This window comes from Antrostomus carolinensis, unplaced genomic scaffold (genome assembly GCF_000700745.2).
Source record: "Antrostomus carolinensis isolate BGI_N321 unplaced genomic scaffold, ASM70074v2 scaffold26132, whole genome shotgun sequence".
Taxonomy (NCBI): Eukaryota; Metazoa; Chordata; class Aves; order Caprimulgiformes; family Caprimulgidae; genus Antrostomus; species Antrostomus carolinensis.
In genome coordinates, this window is record NW_010302000.1 from 76,640 (window position 1) to 93,503 (window position 16,864).

The 16,864-nt window shown below is 38.4% G+C and overlaps 1 protein-coding gene across 3 annotated transcripts in view; it reads right to left on the reverse strand.

The window, feature by feature from the left end:
- Positions 1-13,184, reverse strand: part of MAPKAP1 (MAPK associated protein 1) — an 82,276-nt gene extending 69,092 nt beyond the window's left edge. For 2 of the 3 annotated variants that reach the window (XM_010163684.1, XM_010163685.1), the window contains exons 1-3: positions 12,867-13,125; positions 8,612-8,701; positions 5,535-5,683 (exon numbers count right to left, since the gene is read on the reverse strand). In XM_010163684.1, the coding sequence (XP_010161986.1) occupies positions 5,535-5,683; positions 8,612-8,701; positions 12,867-13,125 (498 nt within the window). Of the gene's footprint in view, positions 1-5,534; positions 5,684-8,611; positions 8,702-12,866 lie in introns of all 3 variants that reach the window. The other variant, XM_010163683.1, reaches the window with a different exon arrangement.
- Between the last annotated feature and the right edge of the window lie 3,680 nt (positions 13,185-16,864).

A 16,864-nucleotide genomic window follows, 5' to 3' on the forward strand; every position in this document is an offset into this window, starting at 1 on the left:
CATCTTAATAAAAGCACTACTGGACTCGCCCTCTGTACAGCAGGGAATGTGATCCTACACAGGACAGACAGAGTTATGGAGCCCAACATCATTAACAACACATGGCACAAATGCCAAGAGATTCTCAGCATTATGGGAGACTTCTCTCCAAACTTGTCTCAGCTGGGTGAGAACTTCTGAAGATGCTGCTGGACCCCAAAGGGAAAGCATGATACCCTTACATGTTTCTGGCACTTACTTCAGGTGTCTTAAGAACTGCAGAGCAGGTTTTGAACCGGGTTAAGCAAGAAAGCAGCGGCGTGTTTCTAAAAACCTGTTCTGAGGCCGTTCATCCCCCATCATCTCTGTTTTCATCCGTTGTCCTCCACAGCAAACCCACTGCCCAGGACACGCACTGACCGTGCCAAAACGCCGGGAACACACCACTCCACCACGCCGGCCGCAGCGGGCAGAGCCTGCTCCTCCTTCCCCAGCTTCTCCCCGCAGAGGTGGCTCTCCAGCGAAAGGAAACACGAATGAAATGCAAACACAAGCCACGAGAAAGACTATTTCCACTCCAGCAAAGCAGAAATATCTTTCTCCTGAGGCCAGGCGGGTCGGTGCCAGGCGGGAGCGCGGAGCAGCTGGTCTGTGAGCAGTGCGGGGCCGCGGGAGGGGGCTCAGCACCGGGCGCTGCCCCAGCTCAGCGCAGCTTTGTCAGCACCCTGGCTCTGGGTGCAGCGACAGCAGGAGGTTTCCCAGCACAAATACTGACCCTGCGTTCTTGTATAACATACATGTTAACACAAATGTAGTATAGTATGGAAACCACTAAAATCGGGAATTCTTATTCAAGCAAATGCTTTAAGAAAAAAAAAAAAAAACCTTTGTAAACTTATTTTTAGGATTCAGATGAGGATCATTCCACTCATCTTAGGGGCAAAATATTTAAATAAAAAAAGCATTTTTTCACACTGAGATTTTAATCCTGGATTAATTATTTTAGACATTTTCCATATTAATTACAGCAGTATCGCTTTTTTTGTAAGTTCTTTATCTACTTTCTTTGAGTAAAGCTATTTAATACTGGAGATTGTGGAAAACATTTGTTCATAATTATCCAGACATACAGTCAAACAAGACTGAAACAAGAGCAGCATGCAAAAATGTATTTAAGGACTATCATCCCAAAATGCTGCTAAAAGCTATTAACCAGTACGTGTTAATTGCCACAGCATTCATATTAATTTTCACTTCAGGCCCAACATTGTGGAATATTTCCCTTGATACATTTTAAACAAAGTTTAATTTAAGGAACTGCTTCTATCAACACTTATGAAAATTAACAGCCAAGCAATTAGCACTCATGAATTATCCCTTCCCCCATGCTTTCTACAGCATCATTTTTAAAACAGTTGCTAAAAGAGAAATTCTTGGGTTTTAACCCATTACCAAAACGAGCCACAAGAAACCTTGTAACACTATACAGAGGTACCATTCCTCCTGCAGGATTCTGAGCATCTGTCCTGCCAAAAATCGAGTTGACCTCTTTTTATTTAAATTATCTGCAGTCAGTAGTCACATCAACCCACAAAACCCCTAAAAGGCCAGAAAAGCTTGACTTCCTTAAATCTTCATTTTCAACTAGTAGTCATGAAAATAGAAATAATATCCTGAGAAAACTCTGGTCTGCATGCAGGGAAGGTTTTGGTCCTTGTAACTCCAGCTTATTCTGGAGCAGAATGATCCCTTCCTTACATTTTGATCATGGTTTTGCAACTTCCTTCTCTGACTATTTGGCATATCTTTAGCATCTGTTTTCTGACTGTCCTTTCACACTTCTGGTGTTTAATAGCATTCTTCTGGGGACATGGGCGACATTTGGTGGCAGCCATGTCAAAAATTGAATTGACAAGACATTTTAGTGATTACAATTTCTTACAGGTAGCAGAGACTTGGAAGAAAAATGGATGTGGACTGGCTTCAAAGATGATTTCAAGGGGAACCGTAAACAGAGGAGTTACTCATTCAGCACACGGTTCCTACAAAGCCAAACATTTGATTCCAGTTTGTAACTCAACACATCTTGGTAACATTTTTCTTACTAGTGGGAATGGTCATGCAGTTGAATTGCTTTGACACTAATACTGTACTAAATCAGTACCCTTAAGATTAATATCTCAGAAAAAAAAAAAAACCTCATTGCCATGCTTTCCAGCAACTCATGCAAGTTACACTTGTGATTTGGAAAGAAATATTCTGAATTTCTACAGAACTGAAAGATAACACATGCTTTTAAAACAACTAATGAAAGCAGGCAGGTAACATGTAGGTAAACTGAATCTTAACTGAATCTCACAGTTGTTTCACTGAAAGGAGCCACCTACAACACTCGTGTTTCACTTGGCTGCAGCTTTCAGAGCTGCCTTACGGTCAGTCTTATTTTCCCAACCTTATCAACAGCTGGCAAGTTGGAACAATAAGCCATCAAAATTTGATTAGCCAAATTCTGTAAACAGTAATATACCTGAAGTTATCTGTAACATGGGTAATTTAATTTGCATGCAGATAAAGAAATCAATTTGGCCACTGATTTCTTAAGTCTTTGAGTAATTTTCTATACAAATGACAACTGCAGTAATTATAAATAAGTAAAGGCTTCTTTTCATACAATACTCTTGATAAGAGTTTTCAATATTTATTAACCCAGACATACAACCCACTTGACATGCAAACAGATGCAGGGGTTAGGTTTACTTTAACTATTTTAAGGAAAAACTTCAAGATACAGGCAAGAGCAGTCACTGTACGTGTGCCTTGAGTTAAGAGCTGCAATTTTACAATGTACAGGAAATGATCCCTGTGGTCTGTCCTGTGTAGCTGTGGGGCAAGAATCACCTGAATTCTTGAGCTGACTAGAATGCTTCCATTGCAGTTGCATTTCACAAGTCATGTTCTCTACTATTTTGATAATTAATGAACTGATCAGAACAAGAAGAAATTAGAGTGCTTTAAAATTTTATTATTTCATAAAATTGCAGAAGTGGTTATGAAAAAGACACTAAATCTGGCAGAGAACACCTGCAAGACACAAGGATTTTAATAAACTTGCTGGGTCGATAATTCGGCATGCAATGTTTGCTTATTTTTAACTGATTAGTCTAAAACAAAACATCAAATGGAGGGAAGGACCCTGAAGAGAATGGTTGTATTTTCTTTCAGGTTGGTTAGGAAGCTGAATTAGTGGTAAGTTAAAACAAATCAGAAAGCAGCTGAGTACACACATGAACAAAGAGCTTTGATACAGCACGTAAAGCTTTCCTCTTGCTTTTCCACTGAGCCACAAAATGGTGTTACTCAACAAGCTGAAAATCTGTATTACAAAACTCATATACATATATATATCTATCTATCTATCTATAAACCAAAGGCCTAGTTATAATCTTAAAGATTTCAGAGCCACTGTGATCCCTTGAGTAAATACATAATTAAGTAGGGGTTTTTTAAGACATGTTTAATTAGGCCCCTAGCCCCTCCTCATCCCCCCCACCTCTCCCCAATTATGTACCGTTTCCCCAAGAGATATGTGGCTCTGTTAATTATGTAAATAAGTCATGCACCATTCCCTGAAAGAATTGTATTTATGTGAAAAATACTGTCATCTATTATCAATAAAAATACGAGACCTACAATATTTCATTAAAAATAATTTATAAAAGCTAGATGCTTTTTGATTTTACATTACTGGCTGAAAATACAACAAGACTGAAGTAAGTAAAATATCTTACTACTGAACTATAATGTTTCTTCTGTATCTCAGATGGTCAAGTAGGTATTTAAAAACCAGACAGTATACATGAAAATACAAAAAATAAATTTTATAAGCACACTATTGACAAACTCAGAGTAATATAAACAATGCTGTTAAAATTAATATAGTGAGATTACACTCTAACAACATGCCAATGGAGTTATTCTGGAGAGTTAAAAAGGTGTTTTGAATTTTAGATCACAAGCAAGTTGATTTGTGTCATACCTGACAAATCACAGTGGAGTCACATTGAGGCATTTCATCAATACCCCAAACTATTATGTAGAGTACAATTTCCTTCAAATGGACCAAACACTTGCTAAATGCATCAGACTTTCAAATATGAAAATTATGATGTTCATTCCAGTCAACTACAATTCCTATTAATACAGTAAAAAGTCGTTTGGATTACCAAAGTGGGAAGGAAACATACTTAAGTTCCTCAAGTTTCTGAGAAAAATTCTAGCAGGTAGCCCAAATCATGCTCAAGTAGTAAAGCAACAAGACTGGAACACCAGCAAATGACAATAAGTTTATCTTAATAAAGAAGTATTTATTGCATTTTTACTTCCTTGCTGCATGACTGTAGGAAGTACATTTAAATGTCTGCAGTTGTCAGCACCCAAGCACTGCTATCACTTACCTTACTGAGGCCAGAAGTTTTGAAAAACTGAGTTAGCACTGATTACTATATATTAGTAAGTATAAAATAACAATACAGGAAGCTTTTGCTGTGTGGAATTCATAGTTTAAAAGTTACCTTTTCACAAAGACTCTAAATACCTCTAGATATGCTCGTGGAATTACATATCTGACTTTCCACTTTAAGAACACTTAACAGAATACGAAATTCTTCCATCACAATGGTAATGAAGCTCAAACTTCACACTCCCACAGGAGGCTCCACAAACAAATCCAGCAGAAAACAGATCTGTGCACTATTTATAATTGTTTTGGAACAATATGACACTGATCCATCACACCAATGTTTATAATTCAGTTTCTAGACTTTATGACAGAGAAAAACAATCGACAATACAGAGTAAATAAACTGTACACAAGGAAAGACAGTTATCCACAATTCTAAGTAATGCCAAATCCAAGCTCTTGAAATGGACATGGTCAAGGAATGAATTTGACCTACCGGGTTTGTAGTGAACCTCCTCCATGTGTTACATAAATGAGTACTTGCACAGAACTACACTGTTTAGTCCTTTTTTTGCCCCAGATATCTTATCTATTGATGCTTCAGTTTTCCACCCTCAAAACAGTGGTTTTTTCCACTCTGACTGGAGCATTTTGAGGATAAAGACAGCACAAATCATGGAATATTCAGCAAGTGCTGTGATGTGGCTAGGCAGAATAGGTCTTTTTTAAATGCCAAATAAGCAGTCATTTAAGAGTCTCCCCATCAGCTCTGCAGAGGGACGCCCTAGGGCTCTGCCACACTAAATGTTTACCTAACTCACCTGCTGGAGAAGAAATCAGCAAGGGAAGGTTTGCCTAATGGTAAGGTCTCATTTTGTAATGAAAACTGGAGAAACAGTTCTACCGAATGTGGAACCATTATATTTAAGACTAAGAGAAGCATGTTGCTAGATAACCACTTTAAAATAACTGATGGCCTACTACAAAGTCTAATTAAAGCTTGAACAAGTAAATGCACGCAAGAGCTGCCTGAGGCCCATCATCTTCAGGTCTGGGACCACCTGGATACGAGAGAAAAACCATCTGGTCCACTTACCTTGCCGTCAAATTTGGAGTACTCATTGAAGGGGTTATTGAGCTGCAGCGGACACTGCTCCAGCCGCACAGACAGGATCGACTGCTTCCCAGAACACGGGGATTTTACTCTGAAATTCTTCTTTTCAAATAGCGAGCTCAGCTCCTCTGCTGTAGATCAGAAAGTAGATTAGAGTAGTTGTACTAGGAGATGTACAGAGGCTACTGTTCACCACAGGAAGATAACATTCTAAGAGGGAGAACAAAATCGAATATACAAACCGACAAGTGTTTTAGCAGGGCAGAACCTCCCACCACTCCTGCACAGCCCAAGGAGATGAAACCATAACAAGTCTGAATGATGATACTGTTTAGGCTGAGGAAAGGATGATTTTTTTTTTCCCCATACAGAGAATGGAACTGATCACTACAAGATCCACTTGAGTCAAGATAAAAATCAAGATTCAAAGACAGAATTCCTGGTCTCTCTGCTTGCCTGCATCATTCTACATCAACAATGAATGCAATGCAGAAGAACTGCTGACACAACTGCAGTACACCATGCAAAGACATTGCAAACTGAGCTGGTAACACGTGGCATTATTCTATAGCACAGGACATTATTATACTACCCCATTACTATATAACATCACTATGCTATCAGCAGTAGGCTTGGGACTACCTCTGGTCCAAAAGGATAATTTATTGGGATTTGACTTTTTGTGGTAGACTGGATATGGTCCCCTCTCAAAAAAATGTCAAACTTGAAAACAAAAAACAAAAAAACCCCAAACAAACAGAAAGCATCTGACAAGCAGCTCTCTTGATGTGAAGAGACTGCAAAGCTGAAGCTCCAGCAACAGTTTAACTCAAAATTTACAGGCATACTAAAAAAAAAAAAATAATTAAAATTTAGGGATTATGTGAGAAGGACACTACAAAATCAGGACAGAGCCTGGGGTGTTTTAGCATATTAGTACCAATGCAAGAAACTGTGACTGAGTCTGGACAAGTGTTTTCCACATCTGCTCTAGGAACCAAATACCCCCAAACTCCATCAATCACTACCTGAGAACCAACACCAGCTCTCCTGGACCGACTGCTCTGCGCTCCTACACTTGGATCCTCTCACATCTCAAAGATTTACATGTTGCTCTTCTGAGGAAATGAAAGTGCTCCTAAATCAGAATTACTTGGGACTTGATCTGCAGGGAGTTGGTTAATTTCTTAAAATGTGAAATTAAAACTTGTCAAATTATAACTAGTCAAAAGCTCAGTTTATTTTTTATCAGCAGATTGCCTGAAAATTCAGACAGTTGGCAAAAGTGCTAAATACTGGCACTAAGAGATATCCAACAGTCTTGTGAGAGGCTGCGGTTAACCAAAAAAGCTTGATTAAATCCTTTTTAAGTGTGGCAACTTAAACTGCATTAGGGATTCTGGCTTCTGTAAAAAGCTTGCCTTGACTTAAAAAAAATAAAAATAAAAATCTCAGTTACAATTATGCTAGAGTATTACCCTTAACTCATATTTCTTGGGCATCTGGAAATTACTCTGTACCTTGGAATCAAATATAATGGTTTTATTGGTTCAAGTGAAAAAGCAAGTCTTTTATCTTCAATTTTGTCTCCAGGGAAGTGTTCATTGTCTCCTTTGTTGGGATGAGCAAAAAGATGATCTCATAAATTTTTCCAAATTCATTAGTGTGACACCTGTTTTGCTTTGAGTTTTGTACGGCTTTTAGTCAAGTATCTCACATGACTGAATAGTTTAAATAACAGCATGTTCTATAAGATTGTAAATTCAGCTGGCTGAGGTGAGGTTTTCCTTTTCCAGAAGACCTAATAATTTCAAAAAATTCAACTCATTTATGAAGAGAAACCCAAAATGGAAGTAGAAAGGCAAAAACATTTTAGAATATATTAACAGAGGTATCAAACAGCTGAACACAGTCCTGAGGATTAGGGCAACCATGTTGCTCATGTGAACAGCTTTGTTCACTGCTCTAAAAAAAAACCCCAAAAAAGATATTATAGAGCTGGAGAAGGTTCTGCAAATGACAGCCAGGAAGATACAAGGATTTAGGCAAAAAAAAGGAGATTACATAGGGACCTCATTAAGATATACACAAATTCTGAAAGAAGTAGGCACGACAGACCATACAAAGGTTTGAATGTGCATCAAACAACAGGAATAGAGAGTAGCTTGAGCTATAAAACGAGAGAATTGAGACAGATTTTTCATTTCATATGCTACAATTTAAACTATGTGGAACATCCAGTCAGAAATACTTCATTATATAATTGAAAAAAAACCCAAAACAGCAAAAAAACCCCATAAACATATTTTTGATAAGTCAGTGATACTAGTTTTTCCAATGAAAGGTTAGATAAGCTAAGGCAGCATTTATTAAGCTGCCATTTAAGTAGATCAGATATACACAATATTTCTCAAGATCTTCCCCCTATCTGGAAAAGTAACCACAAAAATACTCTCCAAAAGTAACCTCCATGAATTTTTCATCGTACCTGGTACATCAAATGCCAGTGGCAATCGCTAGAAAGCCATAATTTCCCTGGAGATAACAATCCTGCATTTTGAATGTGGACACTGGCCAATCACCTACCCACAGAGCAAAGGTGTGTCCTGATCCTTACACATCTCACAGTAACGCCAAGAGCTCTGCCACCTCCATTTCTTGCCCATGGAGACAATAGAAGCCTTGGAAGGTAACGATGCTACAAGATGCCAAGCACAAGCACTGTGGTAACACCTTATACTGCATAAAAATAAAGCAGCCACTGGGATTACTTCAGCCCAACTCACTAGGTTGAAACATTTTTTCTTTACTTTGCTTTTATTAATAATTTGAAACCCAGCCCCAGTCGTAGCTGGAAACAAATGAGATGCCTGCGGCACCCCGGCCTCCCAAGCAATAAACTATGGGAAACACGTAACGGGGGAATGGGAGGCAAATACAATAATTAGTATTTCCTTTATGCTTTGGAAGCTTAAGTGAAAAATCACAAACTGAAAATGTCGTGACCATCAAAAGCAAAAAGAAAAACAGTAGGAAAAGAAAAGATCTTTTCTTTTTACCTGAGTAAGAAGTATTTCTGTCTTTCCACTGAACATTTTTGCATTTTATTTGATTTTGTCTCTCTTTCCGCAGCCGTTCTAGTCTCTGAGCTTGAAAAGAAATATTATAACTATAAGTTTGTCAATGAAAGTTTACTATAAACAAAGACATAATTAACTACCTTTATATGAATAAAGATGTTTTATACTGCATATGTAGAAGAAAAAGTCATAAAATTTTAAAAGGTGGCACCCCTGAAAAGCAAATACCAACAAAAACATGAAAATGTTCTTGATTTATAATTGAAATTAGAGGATATAAAACATTAATAGAGATCATAAAGATAGTATTAACATGGAAGAGAATAATAAAATGTGAAAACTTCTGTGATTAATATGACATTTCATTATATAAATCATTAATAACGGTCTTAAAGGAATTTTAATGCACAAATGAACTGAAGTGAATATTACATTACAGGAATAAAATTACTGTTATGAATTACTCTACCCGTTTCAAAAATTAAAGATAAATGAACTCAGACTAGACTATTAAAGTTTTAAATATAAAATCCTTTATCTAAAAATCATGAAAATTATAAAATGTCAAAGCTATATAAATTAGCATAGCTTTTTCTTCAGTGTGCTGAAACAGTTTATAGGTAGTAAAATAAATGATTTGTATCTTCACAACATTAGTCAAATACTAAAATGAATATAATATTTCTTTACGTATATTTTGACTCCATCTTCAAAATACGGTTTGGAAAAAAGCCTCAAATAGTTATAACATCAAAGAACTCCCAGGCCAGGGTACCAGATTAATACCTTACATTATCTCTTTGTTAAGAGCAAGATCTCTCTCAGGAAATGCTCAGCTAAACCTGGGAGAAGCTGCCCAAGACAATGACCACAGGAAACAACTGATATCACAAAGTGTCCACTCAAAATAAGAAAGTAGATCAGACTGGGAAGTGGGACTCGTGATGTTGATCACTGAAGGAAACAATTTGCTGGATATATTAGCAATTTTGATGTATTGAGATCATTCATTAACTAAAACGGGTTTGTGGAAGAGATTCTAAAATGCTAAATTACTCTTGACAATTTTTAGATACAATTTGAGCTCCCCGAGCCATTTCGCCAATTAAAAGAAAAGTTAATAAATATTTTCTATCCCTCCTATTATTCTTTTACATTTAGTATTTGAACTGAATTGTGGACACAGAAGTGATTTCCCCCCCCTCCCCCCATAAAAACTCTCAACCTGGGACCAGGTGAAAAAATCATACTTTGATGTTTAAGAGCTGTAACAAACAGGGACTTGGATGCCTAGGTCCCATTTAAGTCAAAATGAGGTTAGTGCCTAAACACCTCTATGCATCTCACTCTTAATGAAACAAGAGAGGATATATCCCTGCTTATAATTTTAAATATTGGGTAAAACACTATTGCAGCATAGATATTTTATTCTGAAAGAAAAAAACCCTTTTTTTCCCCCCAATTACTGTCCAGACTGTAGCTCAAAATTACCTTCCAAAACCCTTTCTTCCCAAATGAGCCATCATAAAATATCTGTTAGATTAATTTGTAAACAATGGATAAAGGAAAAGACATAGAATAGAAATAGGAATAATGTGTGTTTTTATCCTGTTTGATACTTTCACCCCTTGTCAAAACAAAGGTACGAAAGCAGAGTCCCCACCTTCACTAACTCCACCCTGTTCTTCCATCTACAGTTGATCACAAACGATCATTTACTGTGAGACTTCATTACAGCAACTCCCAATTAGATGGAATTCTCAGTACCTATCAGAAGCCTGAATTATTTAAGGTTCATTCCCACAAGAAGCATGTTAGTTTGAAAGCTTTCTGTGTGAAAAATGTCACTGACCAAACGCCGTCCTCAGTTCATCAGCCGTTAGCAGCTAGATGAGCCTTTGCTGGGAGAATCTGCTGCTCTCCCATGTTCCCAACACCCTGCCCAGACCTGTCCCCCCTTTAGGGTTTTTACCCCTCTGGATAAGGTGCAGTGAGGGGACGGAGCCCAGAGCCCACGACCACCTACGACCCATCTGGCTCCTGCAGAAGAGGAGGAAGAATTCAGTGGCAGACGACCCCTGCGCTCTCCCAGCCGAGATGTGCTGGGAGATGTCTCACCCACTGCACATCCCTTTCAAGGCCAAGGGGATAACACTGGGATTAGGAAGCACATAAAATTAATTTCCAAATTTGCATACTCACATGAGAAACTACCTAATAACCAACACTTCTGTAGTCTCCACAGAGAGGTGTTGAGTCTTCTACAGTAACACATTACATCTACTATTTATGAAAAAGATACTATCGTGGTAATAGATACTTGATAATAAAACAGCTTTGCAAAAGGTACTAAAAAGTTATACTCCACCCAAAACCAGTGGTTAAAGACAGCACAAGCAGAAATCATTTTAGTTAGCAGGGTATAAAACCAAGGAGAACAAAGAGCTTCCGTGTTCAAAAAGTCTGCCACTATTACCTGTTGATAGACAAAATGACACTATCTTCTCTTTCCAAACCTAAAAATCATGACCTGCCTTTCACAGAACAAATGTTCCTGCTCTCGATAAATCTACTCAGGTAGTTATGCATTAAGTAAAAAGAGAAGTGTCCTTACATTTGACTATTTTAGGAGCAAAAATTGCAGATTTCACCATCAAAGAGTTTTTGTACCCAGTAGATATATGAACACCTTGTTCTGTGTATGTATACATCTGTTTTCTCCCCTCAAGAACTTAGGTAAGTACTTGTGTAATGCAAAAGGCATTTATATTAAAAACAGTTAACTTTCTATTTAATTTATTCCTCTTGCTGTATTTTTGAAAAGGGTTCAGTACTGATCAACTTGCATTCTTTGTAGGCTTTTTCCCCACCCTGCTCTATCTCAAATCATAACCTGATGGCCTCGATAACTGCGTTGGTTCCTGCTGGCACCAGCACACACAATGGAACACAAAACACGCGCCTGATGCAAAGAGGCAAAAAACTGGCTCCCAATGGACTGAGTGTCCCCACCATTATTTTAGAATATGCCACCAATTGGAAACTGAAATGGTTTCCATCCATAATTTAAACAGAGATTATTCTATCAGACTACTCACTTGGTGAAATAATCCTTCAGAATTATTTTTTGGAGCAATTCTGTGAGACTTTAAACTTTGTCTCTTCTTCCACATAAACTATTATACCACCAACTGAACTAAACCAGACCTCAAGGACAGTGCCAGGCAGTCTGCCACACTAAATGTTTCACCATGCCTTACAGTTAGTTGCAGCTATATATCCAGCTTATTTCCAGATTCAACTCTCCATCACATGAGATCAGTGACCTGTCTTTTCTGGAACTGCTGATAACTTCTTATTTCTAAAAGGTATTTCAGGATATTCAGTACCACACCACATTTTACTTGTTAGGTAGAGCACAGATGTTTTTTCTGAGCTCTAGGTGGTGTTATAATACCTTCAGAAATCATTTGAAAAAAATATATACTGTAACACAGAAAAAAGAGATTGGTATTGACCATCCTGCACCAACCTCTTCATATATATATATATATATATATATAAAAAACAGAATTTTTGCTCTAGCATTCCTCAGGTATAAGTAGAAATCTGAATATTCCTCACATGAAACAACAAATGGGACAGCTTTCTTACAGTCAAGACAAGCTGAGCATATTTTGAAAAGGTGTACACACTAAAAAATTCCTGATTTGGTAACTTAAATCCTAGCACAAGGGTTTTTTTTCTCAGAAATAAAACTTCAGAAGACAAAATATCCAGAAATTGTTCACTTAATTGGCTCACATCAAACTTCATTCCTCTCTTTAGATCAAATAGATTTGATCCCTCACTGGGTACATTTTTCTCAGAAAATAACTACCCTGTTCAAAAGTTAACACCCCTCCAGACATTAACAATAGAAATATCAAAGACTGTTCATGTACTTTGGACTTAGACTTGATGTCTTTACAATTTAAATTTTTTTAATATATAAAACTGACTACCTCAATGTTCCTCTGTACGTGAATAAGTAAAAGAGCAATTAAAACCGAGTTGACAGCACACTGAAGTAACTGAATCATTACATGTCCTCTTATGAAAAGGGCCCTGACATTACAAAAGGAAATGTCTGACAGATATCAAGCTAGTCATGCTCAGATTTGTCCACGCAGGCCAGCCTAATAGAAACTGAATTTAAAAGGCTAATGTTATCTTGGCTGCAAATATCACTTACCTGTGTTTGATCGTCTTCTGATTCCAAAGTCCCAGCTTGAGGTAATATCGACTGATTGGGAATACACATAGCCCTGAGTCTCACCGTTGCTTCCCTGTGTCTCTGAACCACTGTCCCCGTATGCTGACGAGGGATTAAACTTCTCCAGGTCAACATCGTGATCTATCAGGACCATTTCACACATCCCGGTGTCATCGCTGGTCACGTGTGACTGCCGAATATGAGCCAGTATAATTGTTGGGTTGTCCAGGAAAGCCATTCTGTCCACAACTCCACACTCCACTATACTATCTTCTCTCCATCTTGTTCCATGGACACAAGTACCTAGAAATAGAACATATACAGCATTTTAGGGAAAAAAAAGCCCAAAACAAAACCCAACAAACCCCGAATCAATCAGGTTTATGTTTTGGATGCACAAAACCTAACTGGCTCAGTTTTGTACAGTGAATTATTTTAATTCTGCTCCAGTGTATGTAAGTTACACTGCTTGCTGAGATCCACCTAAAGAATAGTGGTTTGGAGGACAGCTTGAAACCTGAACCCCAAGACAGCAGAACAAAACAGACACATCCCATTACCACAAATGGTTGCTACAAGGCAAATGTTTTAAGTACTACACATAGAAGGATGGAGAAAAAATACACCAAAGAAACACCTGTCTAGTCAAATCAATAAATTTACAAAACCAGATAGCATCTTAAATTTGTTTTGACCCATCATAACAGTGTGTTCCTGTCTCTCTCCTGCCTCTCCACACCAACCCTTTGATTCCTTCATTACAGACTCTCTTCAGGTTTTGTATTTCCAGGAAAAACTTTAAACATTAAGAGATTAGGATTTCAGGGCAGAATATCGAACCTCTGCTGTGAGGTGCTTCATACAGGGCAACTGTTGTCATGCAGAAAAGGTTCTATGATCACATACCACACAGATGAATTCTTAAGCACTTTAGCAACAGTAATTGCCACTTACCTAAAACATTTAGTTCAGAGTACTCAAGCAGCTGTACAAAACAATGTCGAGGGTAAAAAAGAAAATAAAAACCCCCAAACAAACCCCAAACCACACACAAACTGTTATTCTATTTTACTGTAGCACTGGATTTTTAGCTATGTTAATCTAATTCAAGTCTGGGCTGCCTCTGAAAGGGCCAACTCCACGCTCCTGCGTGGCTCTGCTCAGGTATTTCCACCACCTCCCAAAGGTTGGCATTAGCACTGGCGTAGCTGCATCAAAAAAATGACCTGAAAAGAAGAAGAGAAAAAAAAAAAAAAAAAAGGCTAATTTTCAGGCTGATCAGTTCGCCAGTGAACAGCTGCCAGAGCACCAGTACCAACATAACACAGGCAGCAGGAACATCAGCAGCCCGAGGAGAGCCGAGGGTTCCCTTCTGCAGCGGAGCTCGCTCGCCGCCGCTCAAAGCGACTTCGAAACCTCAGCCTGAAGATGAGGGAGGTTGGTGGGGTTTTTAAATCTAAGCTCATCGAGAGGTACAAGATAGGGGTAAATTCCACAAGTTTAAAGCCCCCACTGCTTCTCTAGTCATCTGCACGTCTGAGAAAAATCCCAACGTTTTAATACCAGCTAGAGAACTACAAGTATTTATTTAGTATTCTGAACACAGAAACAACAACAAAACCCAACCCCTACCATTGCTGTTTGCAAAACTTCTGTTAACGAGAAGAAAACACCAAAGGAAAAGAAACCATTTAGAAATCACACAAAACCATATCCCATGAAAATCTGGTAAAGGCAGCTGGCCTGTTCCTGGCAGATTTTAACAGCAGAAAGGGAAAGAAAGCAGCAGAGCGCCTCGTTCCAGGACCAGCACCCACATTTCATCGTATCCAAGGGGAAAGGTGCATTAACACACAGAGCCCCACAAAGCAGCTCCTGCATTTACATCGGTGGAAGCAAAAGTAACACTTGATTTGGGCACTCATCTCATCACGACAAAAGCAGAATTTTGAAGGTGCACTGTAAATTGCAAACCCACTATCCCTACCAGTATCCTCCCTGCCACCAAACATCAGCATCCACTAATTGGAGCATTCAATAAATAGAGATTTACATCCTTCAGAATTCTAGGCTTTTTTTGCTCTGTTGGCCACAGATATTGCCATCTTTTTTCTGAGAGACTGCATCTTTTCTGCTTTAAAAAAAAAATACAGACAAATTCAAAAGTATTGTATGAAACAACAGACCCAGCAGCAAGATGGAATTCAATAAAAGAATGGTAGAGAAATAAAACCGACATGCTGCTTGTTATTAATACACTACTCCCACCATACATTTTAATAAATTATGCTATTAGCTGAACACGTTCCATCGGTATCCGTGGAGATATTCAAACCCCAGCTGGACGAGGCCCTGAGCAACCCGCCGGAGCTGGCCCCGCTCGGGGGTTGGACAGATCTCCAGAGGTCCCTGCCAACCTCAGCCACGCCGAGGCTCCGAGTTCTATTTTTTATTTTCTGACTATTTCCATTACAGAAAGTAGGCCTGCTCTCCCGGAAGGATTCCTCATTGTCCTCAAAGTGAGAGGCCAGAAGGCAAATATCCCGCCATAAGGCGGCCGTCTCCTGGCCGTAATTTACGTGTTAAAGGCCTTTCGGCCCTGGCAGAGCGAGGCTGGGAGGACACAGACACAGCTCAGAGCACAGAGCATGGATATTTTAAAAAATACATCAAGAATGTGCTTTAAACTTAATTATTTACATGCTGCCTATTAGAAAAGGCCACACTTACCTGCGAGCAGCAAGAACTTGTTTAAATAAGCAACCGCCTTAGGCCTCTAAAAGGTCTGCAAACTCCCAATCAAAAATTACTGCTGCCCCATCAATGTGTCATATAAATGTTGGCATGTTAATTGTGTATTTATAAGATTGTTAATGGTTAGTTAATTTACCTCCCACACTATTATTGTACTTGAAATGATTTAATGTCTGCTAAGGGAGTTAACAACATGTAACAGCAGATGCGAGAATTTTACCTTTATACTCTGCACCCCGACTTCGTGCTATTAACAGTCCGTGTGCTAAATTACCCAAGCTCCTTCACAATTTTACATATGCAATCACTTTTCCCATAAACATGAACAACAGGGAAAAAACTGACAGAAATTCTCTTTCAAACTCTAAACTTTAATACAAACACATTTCTTTTTCTTCCCGCTCTTCAGAATTTTAAAGAGGACATATTAAAACTAATTTCTAAATAAATTAATGTTAGCTGGAAATTCTATGAACAGGTAACACCAGTCAAAAAAAAAAAAAAAATCAGAAAAAAACTTCAGACTCCAAAATTCAGTTCAGATTTTTATGCCTTATTTTAGTAGTTGTTACCCACACAATTCCAACCGGTTCCTCCTTCTGATAAAGGCAAAACGCAGCGCTGGTCTGAGGAACAATGACCTCCAATGAAGGAAAAGAATTTGGAGAAGCAAAGTTCAGTTTTGTAAACCTTTACACAAACACCTTGAAGCCCCCATCAGTTCAGTCATCAGTTCCAGCAACATTACGGCTACAAGATCAATTTCTAGATGCAGAGAGATTTGCTGGCATACCACCTCCTCTGCATTCCCCATGCCCACGCAGGGTTACCACATCCACACAGATGTGTGGATTTAACAGAATTTAACAGAATTCAGGGACTTTATCAGCATCAGCGACTGATACATTCTTCAATCAGAAACAAAAAAATAAATGTTCTTTTAATACTTGCACTATGAAATGAAATACTTTGCAGGTAGCTGCCAAGCGTACGCTACGCAAACACCAAAAATAAGAAGAATAATGTGAAACTTGTGCAACCCTCACAATATTTACATATGACTCGATATACAGGTTAGTGTTACCATGATATATGACTTATCAGCCAACACCTTCCATGATTCATCACACAGGTGGACGGAGCTGAATCAGCCCTTCACGTTCTTCTTGATCTTTATTATTAATCTGCCTTATTTGCTGCGTATTATCTAATCAACACCCCGG